Raw genomic sequence first — 20,912 nt, 5'->3', positions numbered from 1 at the left:
GGAGGGTTAGTGGATAGCGAAGCTGAAGGTAGCACTGACAGACAGAGTAATTGAAAATGGAATGGTTCCTGGTTTGTTAAGGTACGGTTACCGTACGGTGCTATGGTCACTGCAGTGGCTCATTGCCAAGCGGGGAAGCCTGAGGTCCTTAGGCAACCCAGGTCTTGACTGTGGTCTCTTTATTATGGCTTGCGCATCCTCTTGCGACTTCCCCCCCCCCCTCTCTCTCTCCCCTCCTTTCCCCCTCCCCCCTCCTCCCTCCCTCTCCTTTCTCACAATCAAAAGCATATTTCGAGATAACTCCTTTTTCTTATTCTTGTTCTTGTCCTTCCTTTTCCTCCCCCTACTACCAACCCATCACACCGGTTGTGCTCGCCTGGTGGTGGTCCTGTTTTGTCCCTTTCCTTGTAACTACTTGTACTGTACATGCTCACGTTACATCCCCCCCCCCTCCCCCTCACGTTACATATATCCTACTACTCCATAACTACAACCGGTTCAGGCTTCCTCTCGCTCAGCCTTACCTCATCTCATCTCCGCCAACTTGGGATACCTAACCAGGGTTTCTTGTCAAATCTTCTTAGTCCTTACTTGCCTCTTCGTGCCTTCGGCAAAATTACCCCGGTTGATCCTGGATTAAAGAACGGCCTTGCGGCAGGATCGTCCCTCGTTGCCGTCTCGCTTGTGCACGAGTCACTTCCTCCGCCGTCCATCCCCTGAAATCCTACTGCAGTCAATCCTCCGACGATAAGAGTCCCTAAATCTCACCTGCTTGAATCCCAAACGCCGTTGTATCCCGCCATTTCAAGGTCGTTACGGATCACCGCCCCTAAACCAATGCGCCCCTATGCCGTCGCGGTTCCTACGTAACCCGTCACTCACTCCAGCCGCTGGCCATCCCCATCCATCCCTGGCCTCCTTCCACGCGAATGACGAGAGGAGCGCACCTGCCGAGATCGTCCAAGATGCGCCCGACCTGTTCGCCATGACGGGACTTACAGCTACTTCACCCCCAACCCGGCGCGGCCACTCCCGTTCTATCAGCCACCCTTTCCCCTCGCCGTTCGCCGCCGCCGTGGGCAAACGGCGTCCCTCGATCGCGAAGAAGAAGAATGGTCGACCGGGTCTGGATTCGGACGACGACGACTTCATAGGCTACGTGCCCGACCCGAGCTCATCGTCCCCCCGCAACCGACCCCCGCAGCACGGCGCGATGGCCTCAGGGAAATGTATGGCCTGCAACTGCACCGTGCGGTGGCCCCGCGATCTGAAGGTGTTTCGGTGCACGGAATGCTTGACGGTCAACGATTTGGAGCCGTACGTGGATGCGGCCAAACCCGGGGGTCACGGCAATTCGGGCGTCGATGGAAAGCCTCGCACCCCCATGGTTTTACGGAAAGGTATATTTGTTGATCGGGCTCCGGCCTGTGATTGATGCAGCTAGCTGACTGGCGTTTCCTTGCAGCAGTACCACTGTCTCTCGACCGGACGAAGGCGTTGCTGGACGACTGCATGACGGAGTACCTTCGGCAACTCCTATACGAAACCGGACCGCGAGCGACACCAACGAGGATCCAGCCGGAGAAGTCCCAGGATATCGCGCAGGATGAAAATCTGGCTCACTCGCCCGGCCAGACCGGCGAGTACTTGTGTGATCCTCGAGCGACCGGCGACTCGCGCGGGCGGGCTTACTCGAATTCCAGGAGGCCAGGCAAGCTGGATGGTCCGCCCAACTTCTCGAAGCCTAATCTGAGTCCTTACTCCTCCCACGGAGAAGGGAAGAGCTCGCCGATGAAGAGTCGAGACACGCAAACTATGCCCCGGCGAGATCGCTCGCCTCGAGAGGCTGGCCAGGGGAACACGTCGGACGCAAAGGAACTGCCGCGCCGCCCGTATATCTTTAGGCTGCTGGAAGACTACATAATAAATTCATTCAAGGGCTGTGATTGCTTGAATAGCTCGTTCACCACAGTACAGCACGCGCCTCGCTCCACCGATAATAGCACTCCCCCCAGGCAGAGAGAGAACAAGAGTACTAGCGCGGCGCCCGCGCCCGCGGAACATGTATTTGAGCCGGATGCTAAGCTCCTCCTCCTGGGCGACATAGCAGAAAATTCATCCTGGTGGATGAACGAGGTGGATCCTACCGTTCAATCTCATTCCAAAGACCATCGGGAGAAATCCTCTGGTTCGAGAGCCGTGTCCTCGCGGAGCCCCCGTATAGACTGGGCGGAGCTTGCGAAATGGTACCACATGATCATGACTGCCGGTTCTTCCTGGGTTGAGCTGTGGTCCACGATGAAGCCAGCCGAACTACGTACGGATGGTGACATTGTGGCTGCTCAGAGGTGGGATGCTACTGATTTAGCTATGGTTGAGAAGGAGGTGGTCGAGTCGCGCTTGCACCTGCATCGAACACTGCTCAAGGCGACGGAGAATCTCCTCAAACGGCCGCGACGACCACTCAAAAAGCCAGAAGACATCAGATTTCTCCTGATGCTCTTGGTGAATCCATTGATTCATCCCTCTAATTCGTCCTTGGCTTCGTACACACTGGCCCCCTCTGCCCCTCGGGGTGATAGGAGGCCTTCCCATCCCGTCCTCGGCAACCCACGACCCGCTCCTCGAGATATCAAACCTTCCACTCGACTGCGAAGCGCAGGGCCCGGGCATCATCCCGGCATTGTCAAACGAATCATGGGTCTGCTTGCCAATCTGCCAAACGACTGTCACCATTACTTGGTTTCTTGGTTCTCACGCTTTCCCACGGGACAATTCGAGAAAATTGTGGATATTGTGGGTAGTTTTGTGACGTATCGTCTGACTCGGCAGCATGGGCGGAAACGCAGCGAGACCGCGCAGCCGGAAGATAGTCTAATACCCAGCTTCTCCAGCGCGGCTGGAAACACACCCGCCGAGCTGCATGCCGCCATCAACGGCAGGAGCCCGAACAAGTCGGCCAAGGACGACCGGGACCAGCCGGTGGTCTATACTGATGACTGGCAGATCCGGGCTGCTGCACGGGTGATGTCGCTGCTTTTTACGGCCAACAATGCCACGGTGTCTCGCAAGCCAGATGGACCAGGGACTACGACGGTTGGTCGATCGCCGAGTGACCGACGGGGCCACATAGTACCGATCAGCTCCTTCTACAACACGCTGCTGGATTATTCCGACCTTGTGGCGGACTTTGAGGCCTGGGAGTCCAAGTCGAGCAAGTTTTCGTTCTGCCAGTATCCTTTCTTCCTGAGCATCTGGGCCAAGATCCATATCCTGGAGCATGATGCTCGTCGTCAGATGGAGGTCAAGGCGCGAGAGGCGTTCTTCAATAGTATCCTCAGCCGGAAGGCGATCAGTCAGTATTTTGTGCTGAAGGTGCGGCGTGATTGTCTGGTGGAGGACAGCCTTCGGAGGGTTAGTGAGGTCGTTGGATCCAGCCACGAGGAGATCAAGAAGGGGCTGCGGATCGAGTTTGTCGGTGAAGAGGGAGTGGACGCGGGTGGTCTGCGGAAAGAATGGTTCTTGCTGCTCGTCCGGGAAGTCTTCGATCCCCACCATGGTATGCTCAGCCTTCTGGATTTGTTGGAAGCGACCAATCACTAACTTGAACGTCGCAGGGCTGTTCGTTTATGACGAAGACTCACGATATTGCTACTTCAACCCGTACTGCTTCGAGTCGTCGGAACAGTTCTTCTTAGTCGGGGTCCTTCTGGGATTAGCCATCTACAACTCGACCATTCTCGACATTGCTCTCCCACCGTTCGCTTTCAAGAAGCTCCTGGCTGCGGCCCCGCAGTGGTCGACCAGCCGATCGGTGTACAAAGCTAGCCTGGACGACTTGGCGGAGTTTCGACCCCAGCTCGCGAAAGGGCTCCGGGCATTGTTGGATTTCGAAGGGGACGTGGCGGAGACCTTCTGCTACGACTTTGTCGCGCAGGTCGACCGGTATGGTGAGGTGGTGCCGGTGCCCCTGTGTGCGGGCGGCGAGGACCGACCGGTGACGAACGCCAACCGGCGGGAGTTTGTGGATCTGTACGTACAACACCTGCTGGACACGGCGGTGACGCGGCAGTTTGAGCCCTTCAAGCGGGGGTTCTTCACGGTGTGCGGCGGCAACGCGCTGTCCTTGTTCCGGCCGGAGGAGATCGAGCTGTTGGTGCGAGGCTCGGATGAGCCGCTGGACGTGGCCTCGCTCCGGGCGGTGGCCACGTACGAGAACTGGTCTGTGCCGCGGCCGGAAACGGTGCCTGTGGTGCGGTGGTTCTGGGAGATCTTCGGGCAGGCGGCGCCGCAGTCGCAGCGGAAGATCCTGTCGTTTATCACGGGCAGTGACCGCATCCCAGCGATGGGGGCGACGAGTCTGAGTATTCGGCTGGGGTGCTTAGGGGATGACACGTCCCGGTTCCCGACGGCGCGGACCTGCTTCAATCAGTTGGGGTTGTATCGGTATGAGACGCGGGAGAAGCTGGAACGGGTGCTCTGGGATGCGGTGTTGAACAGTGAGGGATTTGGATTGAAGTAGTGGTAGTCTAGTTGGGGGGGGGGGGGGGGGGGGGGCAGGTCCCCGGTGGTAAGAGTAGAGTATTGATAGGAGATTGAAGATTATCTTTATCTATGCTCATAATTTCGAAAAGCTTGGTAGTTCGAGTAGGATGCATGCTCATAGTCATAGTAGGGGCAGTGGATAAGTTCGCAGCCTGAGGCTAGCCGGACCAACCACTGACTGCTGCGACCGCATTGCGTTAGTCTCTTGCAGCGGAGATTGCACTAACCCGATTTGGGACGAAGAGCGCCCGGCCATCATATCAAATTTTTTATGCGTGCAACACCAACGAACCACATCCAGGCTGTATGAACCCCCACCGCAAGTCCCTTTCTAAACTTCCATTATCTACTTATCACCTATCTGAACCATTGTAATTCAAGAGCAGACAGTACACCCCGTAAAACACCCAAACAATTCCCCCCCACAACCCACAAATGGCGACGAGGACAGGAGGTGGCCCGCCCCCGTCCAAAAAACGGCGCCGCGAGGCCCTCCTGGTCAGCGTCGACCGCAAGCAGATCGAGATCTACGAGGACCTGGCCTCGGAGACCGACGCCGTCCGCCTGCAGGCCGCCGCCGCCCTGGTCGCGCAGTTCACGCCGGACCAGGCCCCGACGGCCGAGCACATCGACCGCGCTCTGGCGCGGCTGTTCCGCGGTCTGTGCAGCAGTCGCAAGGCGGCGCGGATCGGGTTCTCGATTGCGTTGACGGAGGTGCTGGTGCAGGTTTTTGGTGCGCCTGTCTCTGCTTCTGGAGAGGGGAAGGATGTTGGGGCTGTGTTGGGGGTTTGGGAGCGGTTGACGGATTCGTCGGGGGGGGAGTCGGGGCAGGTATGTTTTTTTTTTGTTTTCTCTCTCTTCTTGGGGGGTTTGAAGTGGCAAGGGCGCCAGCTGATAGAACGGGCCAGGAACAACGCGATCACTACTTCGGGCGGCTCTTTGGCGCCGAGGCGATCATCAAATCCGGGATTCTGTTTCAAGCCGCTCCTGGGGCAGAGTGGACCCGTCTGCTGGACCGCGTATTCGAGCTGGCGAAGAAGAAGCCGTGGCTGCGCGAGGAGTGTGGTTGGATTGTGTTTCGGTGTGTTCTGGATCTTGCTTCCTCCCCAAAGGAGGAGCAGGTGAAGGTGAAGTTGGTGGAGGTCGCGCTCGAGCGGCTGTGCGCGCACGACCTGGCCAAAACCCCCGAGGGCGTCGCGGTCTGGCTCGCGGCCAAGGAGGGCTTTCCGTCGGCCAAGTTCCCGGCCAAGGTGTGGAAGCATGAGGATCCGTTGGATGCCAAGGAGCGCGTATCCCTGGGGAAGGTGATGAAGGATTCGTCGTCGAATTCGAGCGCCAGTGCCGGTCAGCAGGAGGAGGAGGAGGGCAAGAAGGGCGGCGCGGCGGCCAACTCCGGCGTCTGGAATTCCAAGTTGCATTTCGCGTGGGATGTGGTTCTGGGCCGGTTGGCGCAGGTACCCAAGGCGAAGGCTAAGGGAGAATCGTCTAGGCTTGGGTTTGCGGAGTTCTGGACCGAGGTTGTGGATAGTATGTCCCCCCCCCCCCCGGCCCTGTTTTTTTTTTCTGAATGTGGTTCGAAGGGTGATTGAGCAGAGAGCGCAGGCACAGCTAACGCTTGCGTCTAGATGGATTGTTTGCCGCGGCCTCCTCCGAAGAACGCAAGTACTGGGGATTCTCGCTATTTATCAAGGTCATCACCGACAGCCCGCGGGCCGTCGCGGGCCAGGCGTTCACCAAGAATCTGGTGCGCTGCCTCATGAACCAGCTGGCCGTCGAGGACCGCTACCTGCACCGTATGGCCGTCAAGGCCGCCAAGTCCCTGCAGACGCGCGTGGCCAAAGAGCCCGCCTTCGCCGCCGCCGCCGTCCGCGGCCTGATGGGCCCCGCCACCGGCGGCTCGGTCACCTTCGACCAGGCCACCAAGACGAAGACCGTGGAGAAGATCGTCGTCGAGGCCGACGTCGAGGCCCTGACGGAGATCGTCCCGCTGTTCGAGTCGCTGATCGCCGCCCCCTGCGGGCCCCACGACAGCAAGACCGCGGCGGCCAGCCGCCAGTTCTTGGCCGGCTTGCTCCTGGCCATCGTGCGCGCGCGCGCGTCCACGGACCCCAAGGGCGAGGACGATGACGATGCCCACAGCATCCTCGAGCAGATCCTCTCCATCTTCGTCCGCTTCGCCTACTTCAAGGACCCGGCCGTCAGCCCCGCGTTCGCCGAGCAGACCCAGGAGCTCTTCCGCAGCCGCATCAACTCCTGCATCAACAGTTTGATCGCCACCACCCGCTACGCCGCCATCCCCTACGCGGTGGTCCGCCAGATCCGGGATCTGGCCAAGTCCGAGGAGCGCGGCAAGTTCATCGTCAGCATGGACGAGACGATCGCTGGTGCGGTCAAGAATGCGTTCAAGTCGTTGAAGAAGCTGGCGAGTATGGTATGTTTCCCCCAGTCTCTGTGTGTGCGTGAGCCCTGGCTAACCTCTGTGGTGCAGGAGAAGAAGGACAACGCGGCGAGCGTTGACGCGTTCCGGTTGCTGTACTCGTTGACGATCCTGCAGGTGTACAACGGCGACGCGGACGCGGCGTCGATGCTGGAGGAGTTGGATTTCTGCTACACGCAGATCTTCGGCGAGGAGAAGACGAAGTCTAAGAAGTCCAAGAAGTCCAAGAAAGAGGATGAGGCGGGGGAAGACGACGACGAAAAGACCTCCGATGCCTCGGACGCCCTGGTCGAGATCCTGCTCAGTTTCGCGTCCAAGCAGTCGCAGCTCTTCCGGCGCATGAGCGAGCAGGTCTTCGGGGCCTTCGCCGAGACCATCACCGAGAACGGCCTGGAGTCGCTGACCTCCATCCTGGAGGCCAAGGAGAGTCTGGCGGGCCAGCAGGAGATGTTTGACCAGCAGGATGAGGACGGGGACGCGGATATGATGGATGTTGACGGGGATGGGGATGACGACGAGCTCGACAGCGACGTCGAGGTCGTGGAAGCCGGTGCCGGTGGCTCGGAGTCCTCCTCCTCCGACGAGGAACTTTCAGGTGATGAAGACGAAGGCAACGACGACGAGGAAGCGATCTTCGAAGCCAAACTGGCCGCGGCGCTGGGCACGCACCGCCTGGGCGCCGACATGCCCGAAGCGGATGAGGACTCAGACGCGGACATGAACGACGACGAGATGGAGGAGCTGGACGAGCAGCTCGTGAAAGTCTTCCGGGCGCGCCGCGACGCCCTCGGCCAGAAGAAGGACAAGAAGGACGCCCGCGCCACGATGGTGCACTTCAAGAACCGCGTGCTGGACCTGCTGGAGATCTACGTGAAGAAGTGCCACGCCAAGCTGCTGGCCCTGGATCTGCTGCTGCCGCTGCTGCGCCTGACCCGCAAGTCGGCCAACAAGCAGATCTCGACGCGCGCCGCGGCCGTCCTGCGCGAGTACACCAAGCAGTGCAAGGGCGCGACGGCGCTGCCCGTTATTGGAGTGGAGGATGTGGACAATGTGTGGGAGCTGCTGAAGTCCGTGCATACCGAGGCCACGCACAGCGGGCCCCCCGCGCATGCGACGGCGTGCAGTCAGGCCAGTCTGCTGGTGGTCAAGGTGTTGGTGGCGCAGGAGCGTGGCAATGTGGCCGGCGTCGTGGATGTGTATGGCGAGACGCGCAAGAAGCAGTTGCTCAGTCGCAAGTGTCATGTGCAGCCGTCGTTCTTCACGGATTGGAATAATTGGTGTGTTTCGTTTGGGAAGATGAAGAATTAGGTTAGGGGGGTGGGTCAAAAGTACATAGACGGTGGTTCGTTTGGGTTTAGTTTCAGATATCCAGTATTGTTATGAGTATGAGCTTGAGCTTGTTTCGGGGGAGGATCGTAGGTTGTAACCTGTGGTTGTGTTGTCTGCACGCTCGAACGGAAACTAAGGAAGCTGCCAGGCAGTCTTAGGGTAAGGGTGCGGGGGTATGGCTCTACCTAGAGGCTTACATTCCTTCGATGAACTAGTCTTCTACGCACTACCATGCTCTGTGCTGAGTCGATAGACATCCAGCTTCCTGCTGCGTCCCCCCAAGTACAGAGGGTGATAGAAACTGGCTGCTGGGAAGTGGCTAGGATTATGGATGGATTAGTGGGTTACACAAGAGGAGTGAGGATTCAGATACGAGTAAATAGGGGCTGGAGGCGAATTTGCTTTGTTTACTTTGATTAACGTTCAAAGCCGAAGCCAGAAGAGTGTGAATGCCTCTGTCAAGTGAGGCGGTGGTAATTAGGGTTGCTAGAATGCTTACCTACCCATCATGGACCACTCTGACAGCGACACAACAAACCCCTTCGTCTAACCACAGTGCTTAGAGCCAAGATAAACCCTTTGATAGACAAGCAAGACATGCTTTGTAAGTACAGTCCAAGTGCAAAGAAACGAAGAGAAAGAAGCGGAGCCAATATTCCAATCTGCAGTCTAAGACATACAATCATATAAGGCCGCGGGAGTGAAGATCTCCGCTCTTCTCTTTGGAGGTGTACAAACAAGATCGGGCTCAATGAACTGTCAGGAATTGATGGTCCTGGGGTTCCTGCACTATATAAGCTTGGAAATCATCATTCTCTGGAGAAAGTGTATCACTCACAGGTCACTGCATCCTTGAGGTTTCACCATCTTGATCTACCCTTTCGAAGTAACCTTGTTGTTTGTTCCACATCTTGTGACGTGACTATCTCTCAAAATGTCTTCTCTCAGTTCAGAGCAGGTGGGCGGTTTGGCTGTGTCTCAGTTTGATAAGGCTGCGCCGGTTTATGTTGATGGTGCTGCGTCTATTCTTGATGCTGATTGCGGTGTTGATTGCGATGCTAAGGTTGATGATGATCACGAAGAGGATCATGATGATGATCTGTCTGATGGTCAAGTTGATGAACCAAGGGATGAGCCAAGCGACGACCACAATGAAGATCAGAGCGATGCTCAGAGCGATGCTCAGAACGAGGATCAGAACGATGACCATAGGGACGAGCAAATCGATGAGCCAAACGATGCTCAAACTGATCCTCAGACCGACGACCACGACAACGACCACGACAACGAGCAAGCCGACGAGCAAGCCGACGAGCAAGCCGACGAGCAAGCCGACGAGCAGGTCGACGAACCAAACGATGCTGGGACTGACGCTCAGACCGAAACCACCGATACTCAGACCGAAGATGAGCACAGCGACCATCCCGCCGACCACAACGACCAGCCCGCCTCAACCGCCACCCACGACGACGATTTCCTCCACGAAGTCGCGCAATGGCACGCCTACTTCCAGCAAGAATGGCACACCCACGGCGGAATCCTCCGCTGGATGACCAACCGCGCCCTGCCCGCGGCCGGCGCTCTCGCGCTGTCCATGTTGACCTCGACGCCCGCCATGTACGCGCTGCACGCCACGCACATCAGCTCGTATCTGACCACCCGCGACGACGACGCGGAGTGGCCGCTGCGGTTCCGCTTCACCGACCAGCTCACCGAGATGGAGTGGATGGGCGCCCTGCTCATCGTGCTGGTGCTGTGGCACCAGTATCTATTCAAGATGATCCTCCAGGGGTACCGGACGACGCGGTTCGGCGCCACCCTGTGCCTGGACGTGCTCGGCCTCCTGTTGTGCGTGTTCTGCATGCCCGGGCTGAACGGCTGGGTGGTCGGGCAGATGTACGGCCTGACGCTCGCGATCATGCACCTCCATCTGCTGTGCATGTTCGCACTGTATGATACTGCCGTCTGGGCCAGGACGATATCGTGGTGAATGTTGCTTGGGATGGCGATGATGACGCTGCGCGCCGCGACTTGACTATGCTTCTTAATTTCTGTCTTATGCCTTAGGCTAATCTTCGGTCAGTGGAGTGAGCCTTTGGGGTTTGCTCGGTGGGTGGTATGGCTTGCTCTTGGGGGTGCAAAAAACTGTCTTTTAGTGATCGTAGTACGAGAAATCGATATGCTTTGATTAGAATAAGACTCCGTGCTTTTGTAATTTCTTTGATATTCAAACAATAAGTAGACGTAGACCAGTGTCCCTCATTTCAAAAGCTCCTTCAGAAGAATAAATCTCTAACTTGGTCATGTTGACCTCCACCAGTACTTCAAAGCATCGGTACAAGACTCTTGGAACTTGGACTGGCTGCCTCTTAGAGTGGCGTAACCAGAGGACTACAAGGGAATATCTGGCATTAGAGTGGGAAAGTAAGTATTCTTTCGTCGGAATGAAACCGCTCATTTATTTGTCTGCCTTAGATAAATACAATATATGCTTATTAGTTAGCCCTGTTGAATGAAGAATATTAGACACCAAAGCTGCAAGAGAAAGACAGTGCTAGTGTTAGAACCTGTCCACTTTCAACAAAACAAAACAACATAAAAAATGAAGAGAAAGAAGGAGAAGGAAAGAGAGGCAAAGAATGAACAAGGGATCCGACAGCAGTCCTGAAAGCCCTATCTGCCTAAGCTATAAACGACGGATACTCTACCCGGCCCATACGTCATATAGGACCCTAAGCTAAGCGGATGCACCAGCCAACCTAAGCAGCAGTGCAAGCCCCATTCACCTGAGTCTGGGGCGGTCCGACATCCACGGTCTGCACGCCACTGACGGTGGTGACGCTGTGGTCGATGCCGTTGAACGTGCAGCGCACATTGCCCGTGCTGGAGACGATGTGCGAGATGCTAAGCGGGTTGGCTATTTCCCCTCAGTGTTAGCCAAGGAGCTACTTTGGAAGCAGGGATAAGATCACATACTGATGGCCGTCGAGGTGCCGTCGAGCGGGAACGACTGCGAAAATTGCGCATCCGCGGCGCCTTGGAAGGTGATTGTGACTGCTGAGCCCTGGCCTCCGGAGGGGGTGCTGGGGGTTGAGGGCTCAACGGGGGCCGGGGCCGGGGTGGATGGGTCCGGGGTAGGGGTGGAGCCGGAGCCCCCGTCGGCGGTGCACGAGCCCTGGGTCTGGGTCTGAGGGGGGCCCACGTCCACGGTTGCTACGCCACTGACGGTCGTGCTGGAGTGGTCGATGCCGATGAAGGTGCAGGTGACGCCTGCGGTGCTGGAGGCGATGTGCGAGATGCTGAGCGGGTTGGCTGGATTTTGGTTAGTGATCGGTGGGTGATGCTTGCTGGGCTTCAGGCAGCTTACAGATAGCGACGGTGGAGCCATCGGTGGGGAAGCTCTCGGTGAACTGCGCATCTGCGGCGCCGAGGAAGGTGATTTGGACCTCGTTCTGCGTGCGGACAGCGAGCGGTGCGGCGAAGATGGAGGAAGCAAGGGTGAACAGAACGGTGGACTCGGAGAGGAAATGCATGTTGATGTGATAGTGGTCTATCTTTTGCAATCAAGAAAAACTTGGAAGGTAAAGTGTAGCGAGAGTAAGAATGCTGTTGCTTTGGAACTCTGACTCTGTCTGATGCTGATGAGAATAGATGCCAGGCTGAGAGGGACGTCTGAGAGGTTTATATAGACATGGTGTGCCCTGCTAAAGCTCTGTCCAGTGCAGTATAAGTTGGGTATACAGCACATTTCCCTAAAATAGAACTATACAACACGACCCGTGGGAGAGTAGTTACTCCGCCGGCCTACAACAACAGAACCCTCATAGCTAGTCCTCGGCTGCGGTCGGGAGACCGAGAAATCCCATGGCTCGTTGGACGAAAGCTCAGGGCAATGGCCCCGGATTTGGTGTAGTAACCTAGAGAGTACCATGTACGGTACTAAAATTATCACCCGACACACTGCCCTCCGGTGGTGGTTCCATGTATCAACCAGCAACGGCAGTGTAGTCTCGTGCCAGGGCTTGAGCTTTTTACCCCGGACACAACTGAGTCAATTACGAGCAGAGCCTCGTGTTGATTGCATGCACAGCTTATTAAGGCAAACTCTATCTCGACCATCGCCGTCTTTGTCCGGGGAATTGACAGCATCCGCCGCCGTATATGCACCGCCTGAAACCTAATCCCGAACACTCAAAGCGGAACACGTCGACCATGCTGATGGGCATCATCCATCGGTGCGGTATGTTTTACATAATAGTGACAAGTTTCGAGCCTCTGGCAGGTAAGCAGAAAAACGCGCATCTGATTTTAGAACAGACAATGCTGAGCGATAGCAGTTGCTTGTCGCGGGCGTTGTTGAGGTAGGGCAAAAGTCATGACATCATACTGGACATGGGGATAGAGGATTGTTTGTATACAGCCTCCCCACCTACCACATCTGGTGTGCGGATGCTGCCGCTGCTAATGTCTAATTTAAGATCGAAGATGTAATTGTCTAAGACATCAGGTAAGGTCTCCCTCACGAGGTACAGCACGGGCTGCCGGCTCTATCCTCCGTACGACTGCCGCCACCCACTCCCCAAGCCCTAATCACTTACTGTACATAGCTCATCCACAATATTGCTTCTGCTGAAGCTGGTTCGAGCTATTCTCCTACCCCGTCTTCTTCTTTTGTACCCTCACGCCTCTTCTAATGTCTCTGATTCCCACTTGTCAAATGCCTGTTCGTGGACCTGTAAAGGCCGCCCTCGGTGCCTCATCGTACGCCAGGTGGGCTCAACCTTCGCCGCACCACACTTATAGTGAGATGCCAGGTCAGACGACGACTCCATCCGCGACTACGTCGCCGTCTGCGTGTTGAAAGTGCGAAGCCTAGATTGCTTCTCCCCGGTTTTCTTCGCTAGCGTGCCAACGCTTTGCTGAAGTGGAGTCGTACCATTGCACCGAAAGTTCCGCCGCCGGGCGACACCTCGGCGGAGCTCGGTAAGGGAGAGAGAGATTTCTTGAACTGGGAAATTCTTTATGGAGAGGGCAATGGCGAGGCGTTGGGGAGAGGCAAACGTTCTTATTGCTGGCTTGGAGCGGATGAATAACCTAATGAAGCAATTGAAAGACGCAGAAAGCAACTGCACATCGTACTTCTCACTTGCGCACGGTACAGTCACAAAAGGACCTAGCAAGGCTAGGATCTACGTCCTTCATCTCAATCACTAGTAGCCACTCACCCCAAAATTTGGGCCAGCTCACTCACCGGCCTACCCGGTTCCACATCTCTCGTCATCTATGTGAACCCTCCTGTCCTGTCCGAGGCAGTGTGCGGGGCACGTCAAGCCTTTCTGACCTTCCATACAACTTTGCTGTATCTCGTAATGACGCGGTAAGAAGCAACATGCAGCTTCAACACCTATACTCCCCGTATCTGCTGATGATATTGCACCCGGCGAATCGACCGGCGTAGCCACGTGCGTGTGCCACCAGAAGTTTGCTCAGCAGCGAGATTATCGACGACGCAGAACCACAACAGTCGCAGACTGAGCACGAGATTGAACTGTGTGCAATGTGCTTGGAGCGTCATTATTGCTCTCAACCTCGATCTGAGTGGAATTACCTCCAGCAGATCCTCATCGTCCGGACAGATGCAAGGACCTGTCCGAAAAGACTATCCAAGATGCTGGCTGCCCTGTTTTATGAATCCGGTCGATAGGAACACTACCCATAAAAGAATGCACGACCTCTCTATATCTGAGCCTCAGCGATTGTCGCAAATCCTCCAATGCATGTGCGAGTCTCGAAGCCTCAGAGCTGGGGCGCTGACTGGCGTTGTGCCAAGGCCCTGATTTCCACTTCCCATCAGAGTGCTGGGCAATGGGCCTATGAGCCAGTGAGCACGTTTAGCGAGCTTCATTTGGTCAAGCACACGCAGCCGTCCGGATCTATGCAGATAGTTTAGCTGCTAGTCGCATGCTAGTCGCATGGTTCTGCATTTGATCTGCTGTGACATGACTCGGGCATTATCGAAGCTTCGCGAGCATCTTTCATTAGATCGGCTTGCAGATATCTCTTTTTCTACCGCATCATGTGGCGTCGGCCCGGCAAAGCAGTGAGATGGGTAAAAGGGTTGATCTGGGCATCAAGAACCTCATTCGGGGGGTGCTGGATTAGCTCGGGGTTGTCATTTCGCTTTCATTCTTGCGGTAGTGGTTGAGATGGGACCCAAAATATCTTGTTTCTTGATTCGGTTGCCATTATTTATATTCCGAGGATTTGTAGCACGGCCTATGACAATTTCAGAGGGGCAAGGATTAAATCCAGTGATGTGGCATTGAGGATGAACTTCTGAATGTGTTGTTAGCCAAGACTTCATGGGACATGCCTTTGACACTCTTCTTACACGATATTCTGTATTCCAACGTCCAGGGACTGCAGGTGAATGATGGTATAATAGCGGACATCTGTGTCTTCGAAATGCGGTGTCATGGATAGAAGAGGTGGAGCTCCTGTCATGCCAGTACAGAGCCTGCCAAGATGAATTAAGTGTAAATGTACAGAGAGAGTATGTAAACAATCCTCAAACAACAATGAAATCTTGGTCTACATTCGCCCTAGTGTATCATTCGCACTCATCCGCAGCGTGACAACAAAAGCCAGAACCGATCCGCCATATCAGTTAACAGGAAGGCTTTCTCATGTCAGATGACAAAAGGATAAAGATCAACGAGCTCAATGTTCTGAATAAGTACCGTGCTGTACTTAGGAATTGGAGCTCACTATTCGAACAACCTGCCCCACTCGAGACCAAGCTGCCAGACTCCCACAATCTCTCACCAAATAGCAAAACATCGAATAGAAGTACCTTGAACCTTGAACCAAGTGCACTGAAGAGGGGACAGACAGTCTCGATGGGCTCGTGCCGCTCAGACGACCGCAAGCCGTGAGCTTGCATAGTGCGGAAATCCTTTCAGTGTGGGAGTGACTCCCTCCACAGCAGTCGTTACCTTGCGCCAAAACCCCCCGAACCCACGTAGTATCCCGTATTCCCCTGATATTTAAAAATGAAAGTGTAGAGGTAGATAGGGTTCGAGGGCGCGGCTACATACAAATTCAAACGAATGTTCAAATAAATTCAGGTTCTATTGACCTAGTTGGATGGGCCCGCCTAGTGCGGCTGGCTACCGTAGCTACAGTATGTAGGTACTTCGTTCAAGCAAGAACTCGCCCCGCAAGTGTTAAGCCCTGTTGAACGACCTTAAGAATCACAGAAGCATATGCTTTTCCCTAGCAATACAAATCATATGGATGGCGGTAGGTGAGCGGTTAGCATAAGATAGGTCCAAAGGGGGCCCTAGCCAGCCAGGTCACTTCGACAGACACCCGCGGGCAGAAGTGATACGTAGTATGCATGGGAGGGGTGGCTCATATACCATACTAAATTTCTCAAGTGCTTATATGCCGCATACTCATTGAATGTAAGGAAAATCTCGCAGGTCGAAATCTGCTGGGTAAGACAGAGCTGCAAAGAAGCGTAGACTCTAACTCGTGAGGAGAAAGTCTAGCCCCAGCGAAAGTGCCGAATCGGCCCTCGAACGAGAAAAAGCAATAGCCCATCGAAAATCGAACTCCAGAACAGACAGACACATTTTGCAAGGCGAGCAAAAATAGCAGAGTAGCGGTCAGGGTGTTCAATGCAGCCACTCAGGCCAGACCTGACACCTTGAATCCCCTCCATTTCCCCATCGACACTGGCAACCAAATCAGAAGCTCCAGACGGCATCAAAGTGAAGACCTGACCCCTCCGGATTACGTACAAGCATATGCTCATCAATCCTTGCCAAGCACAAAGACAGTCTGGATGCGAGGAAAGCGCGCCCAATCGAGGAACTGAGAGATATACGCGTGGCTGGAGGAATTGCACATGCAAGGGGGCATTGGAGTTTATTGGAAACTTCCTTTGTCAAGCGACATAACTACCGCTCAGGAGCAGCATTCCTGCGCTTGACATGCCTCATCTGATGATCTGATCGACTCATGACGAAGTACCGAACCAATCCTCTTCACCGAACCCCAACGAATGGAGTATCGGGGTTGCATCCCTTGCGGATCAAGGCGAGCGAAATATCTCCTCTCGCCTTGAATCCTTGAACTTGGACCACCGTGCCGCCAACATGAGGACGAAAGGCGCCATTTCCCTTCTCCTCTGCCCCCATTCCTTAAGCTGGGAGATGACCACTTACTGAAAGCAAAGAAAAACTCTTTCCCTCGCCGAGAGTCGCGGAATTGAAGCAACGCGAGCATGGGTTGACGAGTTCAACAAGACTTAGGTTTTCTTTAACAGCCGGTTGCATTGCACTCTTGATCCACGCTTCAGGGTTTCAAAGAAGTGTTTCACCTTGTGCCACCGAGAAAGCAAGCAAGCAGGCATGTTCTGCCTCGACCACCGGCAGGACCCGACGGTCCAGGCGCTGCGGCGACACATCGAGAGCGACGCAGAGCTGATCGAGCTGTTTGCGACGGCATTCAGTGAGATCCCCGAGGAGTTTCTGGACAGATCCAAGCATATTGGGCCTGCCCACATCCGCGACTATAGTGCCTTGCTCGACAACATCGACCAAGTGATCCAGACGGTACCCTCGTGGACGTCGGCGATGGAGCAGAACTGCGTGATTGCCTGTCCCATGAATGAAGTGCTGGTGAGTCTCCCTCTTTTTACCCATAACAACAACGCCGGACTTCAGACCTGCTAATTTCCAACTCAAAGATATGGTTCATGAACACGCGAACAGGATCCGACATCCTCGCCCGCAAGGACATCAACGCGCACTTCTACGGCATCCTCCAGAAATGGAGCCAGTACCTCGCGTCCGCTGAATCCGCCAAGGCCATCCACAACGGCAAGGGCGGGTGGGTATCCGCCGGCGCGCTGACGGAACTCCTCGACGTCGTCGTGCACGCCCACAACACCACCTTCCGGCCGGCCTCCTTCGCCGAAGCGTTCATCTGCGACCCATCTCTCCCCAACTACGGCTTCCACTCGTGGGACGACTTCTTCACGCGGCGATTCCGACCCGGGATGCGACCCGTCGCCGGTCCCGAGGACGACCGCATCATCGCCAACCCGTGCGAGTCGCAGCCCTTCGCCTTGGTCAAAAATGTGCCCGCCAGCGCCCGCTTCTCGCTCAAGGGAACCGTCTACTCGCTGCGGGACATGCTGAGTGACGGCAACGACACCACCACCGCCCAACCCTCAGCAGTATTTACAGGAGGCACCGTCTTCCAAGCCTGGCTCTCCGCCTTCAGCTACCACCGCTGGCACGCCCCGGTGACCGGAACAGTCGTCAACGTCCTGAATCTCCGCGGCACTTACTTCGCCGCCGACCCGGCCAAGGGCTTCGAAAACGTTGACCCGGCGACCAAAGCTTCGTGCCCCGACCGCCAGGCGCCCGATCTCTCGCTGACGATGATCTCGTCGACGGCCACCCGCACCGCCGTGCTGATTCAGGCCGATAACCCGGCGCTGGGGACGGTGGGCTTCCTGGCCATCGGGATGGCGGACGTGTCGAGCTGCGTGGCCACCGTCGCAGTCGGGGACCGTGTCGTCAAGGGCCAGGAGATCGGCAGCTTCCACTACGGGGGCAGCTCATTCTGTCTGCTGTTTGAGCCCGGTGTGAATCTAACGTTTTCGCGATTCGTAGGGGACGCGTTGGCACAGGATCCAGGGTATGAGGGGCGGTGTATTGCGGTCAATAGTCAGCTGGCGGCGTTATGAGGTTGGGAACCCTTTAGTCTTTGTGATGGAGGAGCAATCGGGGAGTCAGAGAATCTTGGCGCTGTAATGGTCTAGTGATGTGGACCGAGTGGCTTGACAAGTGGATTGACCAGGAAGTAAATGGGAGCGCGAGAGTCATGGGCAAGCCAGCTGCGGGAGACCAGGCAGTACACGAAAATGAAGACCTGATTCTATAACTATCAAGGTCGAAGACATCGGCGACATGACAAGTGATGGTGTGGCGTGACATCGGAGATATCTTCAATAATAATGCTGATGTGAAGTTCGAATCAAACTACGGAGTAAAACGCACGTAGTCCGTATATCGGGGCTGATTGACTCACACTCAATCTTGACCCTGTCTAGACCATCTCTGCAGCTATGCCTCGATCTCATTGTCGCAAATCATTTCAGCCCAGTAGTAGCGAGCAGTGTTCCCGTCAGCTTTCACAGAATGACCCCTAATTCAATCCGCTTTTCAACTGCAATCTTGACCAAGACCGTTCTTTTGTGGAGGCAACGGACTGGAGTCGAGTACTCTTGATGGAGATAATGGTCTAAAAATGCCTAACCAGACGAATTGACCGAAATACCAGCAAGCTAGCGTCCGCTTACCCAAGCAGATCAGCGACTGCATAAGCGGATATCACACCCAATCAGGTTAGGAAACGGCAAGTACCGCAGGTGCCCGCGCACAGTCCCTATTTAGAAGCGGATGGGATCATCGGGTTCCGATGCACTGAATGTCCCGACAAAAGTCATGAGACGTCTTGCCGTCTATTGAAACATCGGATGATTAAGCGGAATGCATCTAAGAGAGATGATCGGGGGGGGGGGATCATGGCGGGGGGGCCATACTCGGGGCTGCATTGTTATAAATCCGTCGCAGCTCAGCTCATTTCATCCGTCTCCCTCTTTCGCCAAAACACATATGCTTGAAATCCTGCATCAACAACCATAGCCATACTTGCTGATGATGTTAGCGTTCAAAGTCATCGTCATCGGCGGAGGCCCTGTCGGCCTCACTGCTGCGCACGCCCTTCACCACGCCGGCATCGACTTCGTGGTCCTCGAAGCCCGCGACTCGGTCGTCCTCGACCAGGGGGCCAGCCTGGTTCTGGCACCACACAGCCTCCGAGTGTTGCACCAGTTCGGCCTGTCAAAGCGACTATCTGAGATAGGCGGCGAGATGACCCACTTGACCTCCTTCACGCGGGACGGGTACCAGTTTGCTGAGTCCACGACCCTCCCTCGGATCTTCAGAAAGAAGTGAGTGCGCCAGACACAGCACCGCCCTTCGGAAAATGTACACTGACACAGGGGGTCATCCGAACTCAACCAGCCACGGAACCGCGCCGGTGTACTTCCATCGCGCCCAACTCATTGAGACCATCTACGACGGACTGCCCCCCGCTGCGAAGTCACGGTACCTTCTCGGCAAGAAACTCGGAAGTATCGAGACGCATGACCACGGTGTGCGCGTCACGTGCACCGACGGGAGTTCGTATGAGGGGTTGATGGTGCTGGGCGCCGACGGGGTGCACAGCAAGACGCGGACACTGATGCGCGCGTTAGCGCTGGCCGAGGGACCGCCGCCACAGCCGCAATGGGATGACGCGGACCCGTTCACGGCCCAGTATCGATGCTTTTGGTGCAGCTTTCCCCGGCCGAGCGCCGCTGACGTAGAGGTGGGCCACGGTTCAGACACACAGTCTAAAGACATGTCTGTTATGTTCCTGGCCGGGCAGGAGCGAGGCTGGGTGTTCTTGTACGAGCGGATACCGACGGGGCCGACGAGGAAGCGGATGCACTACAGCAAAGCCGACATGGAAGCGTATGCGGCACGCTTTGCCGACTTCCCCGTGTCGAAGATGCTGAAGGTCAAAGACGTGTATGCGACGCGATTGACCGAGGGGATGGCGAATTTGGAAGAAGGGATTCTGGCACAGTGGAGCTGGGGCGGGCAGATCGTGCTGGCTGGCGACGCGTGCCACAAGTTCACCCCAAACGCGGGACGGGGGCTGAACAATGGGATCCAGGATGTGGTGGCGCTGTGCAACGGGCTGCATGCGCTACTGCAATCGAGCGGTCCCGACGTGGCACCGCCCAAGACCGCCCTAGCCAAGGTCTTCGAGGAGTACCAGAAGATCAGGGCCGCGCCTTTGAAGGCCGACGCCGACCAGTCGCTGTCCCAATCGCGCATGCACGCCTGGGCGAGTCCGTTCTATCAATTTATGGCTCGCTATGTTATGTGTCGGGACTGGGTGATGAGGTTCCTCTTGAACTTTCTCGGCGCACGAGAGATGAGAAAAGCCTTGGCGCTGGATTATATCCCCGCGGACGAACCATACCCTGACGCGCTGGTAAGCTGGGAGCATCCGCTCAAGAACGAGATTAAAGCATGACAGGATGTATTGTTTGTTGTGTAAAATTGTCGCAGAGGAAACTGGGCGTTCTACCCCTGCAACTCCTGGAGCTATTTAATATTCCCATTATCGGACTTGTGATTGCCATCTCTCCCCAAGCCGCCTTGATCATCTTCCTTTCGACATGGCACACCGAGCAAGACGACATAGCTCCGACACAAAGTCTCGCATCAAGTGGAGATCACCGCACAAGCCGAAGTAAGTGTGTGACCCTGCCGCCCGAGAGAAACGTGCCGCAATTGTGTCGAGCAAGTGGGTATCGTCCTCACTCTGCGAGTCACAGGTGTCTTTGAGTACTTTACAGAAAAGATTCATAACCCCTGATAGAACATAGAAGATTTCGAACCTGAGAGTAGACGAAGGAATTGTTAGCTAGATACCCATCTAGATCATACACTGGACGTGCGGAACG

The 20,912-nt window shown here is 55.7% G+C and overlaps 7 protein-coding genes across 7 annotated transcripts; 5 read left to right on the top strand and 2 right to left on the bottom strand.

Annotated features, from left to right (window-relative positions):
• Positions 1 to 847: 847 nt before the first annotated feature.
• On the top strand, positions 848 to 4,522 carry BO82DRAFT_405432 (uncharacterized protein; the record flags this gene model as incomplete). The annotated part of the gene is made up of 3 exons (XM_025639491.1): positions 848 to 1,400; positions 1,466 to 3,559; positions 3,618 to 4,522. The coding sequence occupies 3 exons, from the start codon at positions 848 to 850 to the stop codon at positions 4,520 to 4,522; spliced, it is 3,552 nt and encodes a 1,183-aa protein (XP_025488440.1).
• A 458-nt stretch (positions 4,523 to 4,980) lies between these two features.
• BO82DRAFT_291688 (DNA-directed DNA polymerase POL5) lies at positions 4,981 to 8,290 on the top strand (the record flags this gene model as incomplete). Its single annotated transcript, XM_025631740.1, has 4 exons — positions 4,981 to 5,376; positions 5,454 to 6,072; positions 6,171 to 6,976; positions 7,037 to 8,290. The coding sequence occupies 4 exons, from the start codon at positions 4,981 to 4,983 to the stop codon at positions 8,288 to 8,290; spliced, it is 3,075 nt and encodes a 1,024-aa protein (XP_025488439.1).
• Positions 8,291 to 9,245: 955 nt separating this feature from the next.
• On the top strand, positions 9,246 to 10,301 carry BO82DRAFT_422047 (uncharacterized protein; the record flags this gene model as incomplete). The annotated part of the gene is made up of 1 exon (XM_025640192.1): positions 9,246 to 10,301. One exon carries the CDS (start codon positions 9,246 to 9,248, stop codon positions 10,299 to 10,301), a length of 1,056 nt encoding a protein of 351 aa, XP_025488438.1.
• Positions 10,302 to 10,748: 447 nt separating this feature from the next.
• On the bottom strand, positions 10,749 to 11,950 carry BO82DRAFT_435171 (uncharacterized protein). Its single transcript, XM_025641005.1, has 3 exons — positions 11,679 to 11,950; positions 11,288 to 11,623; positions 10,749 to 11,228 (listed from the first exon to the last, which is right to left on the bottom strand). The coding sequence occupies exons 1-3, from the start codon at positions 11,842 to 11,844 to the stop codon at positions 11,071 to 11,073; spliced, it is 660 nt and encodes a 219-aa protein (XP_025488437.1). The 5' UTR covers positions 11,845 to 11,950; the 3' UTR covers positions 10,749 to 11,070.
• A 4,664-nt stretch (positions 11,951 to 16,614) lies between these two features.
• BO82DRAFT_317797 (phosphatidylserine decarboxylase family protein) lies at positions 16,615 to 18,374 on the top strand. Its single transcript, XM_025632625.1, has 2 exons — positions 16,615 to 16,998; positions 17,067 to 18,374. The coding sequence occupies exons 1-2, from the start codon at positions 16,729 to 16,731 to the stop codon at positions 18,072 to 18,074; spliced, it is 1,278 nt and encodes a 425-aa protein (XP_025488436.1). The 5' UTR covers positions 16,615 to 16,728; the 3' UTR covers positions 18,075 to 18,374.
• Positions 18,375 to 18,963: 589 nt separating this feature from the next.
• Positions 18,964 to 20,857, top strand: BO82DRAFT_343038 (FAD-dependent oxidoreductase). Its single transcript, XM_025633606.1, has 2 exons — positions 18,964 to 19,343; positions 19,417 to 20,857. The coding sequence occupies exons 1-2, from the start codon at positions 19,048 to 19,050 to the stop codon at positions 20,477 to 20,479; spliced, it is 1,359 nt and encodes a 452-aa protein (XP_025488435.1). The 5' UTR covers positions 18,964 to 19,047; the 3' UTR covers positions 20,480 to 20,857.
• Positions 20,545 to 20,908, bottom strand: BO82DRAFT_159051 (uncharacterized protein). The gene has a single exon (XM_025630235.1). It carries the CDS (start codon positions 20,813 to 20,815, stop codon positions 20,609 to 20,611), a length of 207 nt encoding a protein of 68 aa, XP_025488434.1. The 5' UTR covers positions 20,816 to 20,908; the 3' UTR covers positions 20,545 to 20,608.
• Between the last annotated feature and the right edge of the window lie 4 nt (positions 20,909 to 20,912).

Source organism: Aspergillus uvarum (genome assembly GCF_003184745.1).
Source record: "Aspergillus uvarum CBS 121591 unplaced genomic scaffold BO82scaffold_58, whole genome shotgun sequence".
NCBI classification, from domain to species: domain Eukaryota; kingdom Fungi; phylum Ascomycota; class Eurotiomycetes; order Eurotiales; family Aspergillaceae; genus Aspergillus; species Aspergillus uvarum.
This window is presented reverse-complemented; position numbering and strand designations above follow the sequence as displayed.

Coding starts and splice junctions, on each gene's coding strand:
- BO82DRAFT_435171 (XM_025641005.1), bottom strand. CDS start 11,844: ATGCATTTCCTCTCCGAGTCCACCGTTCTGTTCACCCTTGCTTCCTCC. Junction 11,624..11,678: donor TGGCTCCACCGTCGCTATCT/GTAAGCTGCCTG, acceptor ACCAAAATCCAG/CCAACCCGCTCAGCATCTCG. Junction 11,229..11,287: donor CGGCACCTCGACGGCCATCA/GTATGTGATCTT, acceptor GAGGGGAAATAG/CCAACCCGCTTAGCATCTCG.
- BO82DRAFT_159051 (XM_025630235.1), bottom strand. CDS start 20,815: ATGAATCTTTTCTGTAAAGTACTCAAAGACACCTGTGACTCGCAGAGT.
- BO82DRAFT_343038 (XM_025633606.1), top strand. CDS start 19,048: ATGATGTTAGCGTTCAAAGTCATCGTCATCGGCGGAGGCCCTGTCGGC. Junction 19,344..19,416: donor CCTCGGATCTTCAGAAAGAA/GTGAGTGCGCCA, acceptor GAACTCAACCAG/CCACGGAACCGCGCCGGTGT.
- BO82DRAFT_317797 (XM_025632625.1), top strand. CDS start 16,729: ATGTTCTGCCTCGACCACCGGCAGGACCCGACGGTCCAGGCGCTGCGG. Junction 16,999..17,066: donor GTCCCATGAATGAAGTGCTG/GTGAGTCTCCCT, acceptor TCCAACTCAAAG/ATATGGTTCATGAACACGCG.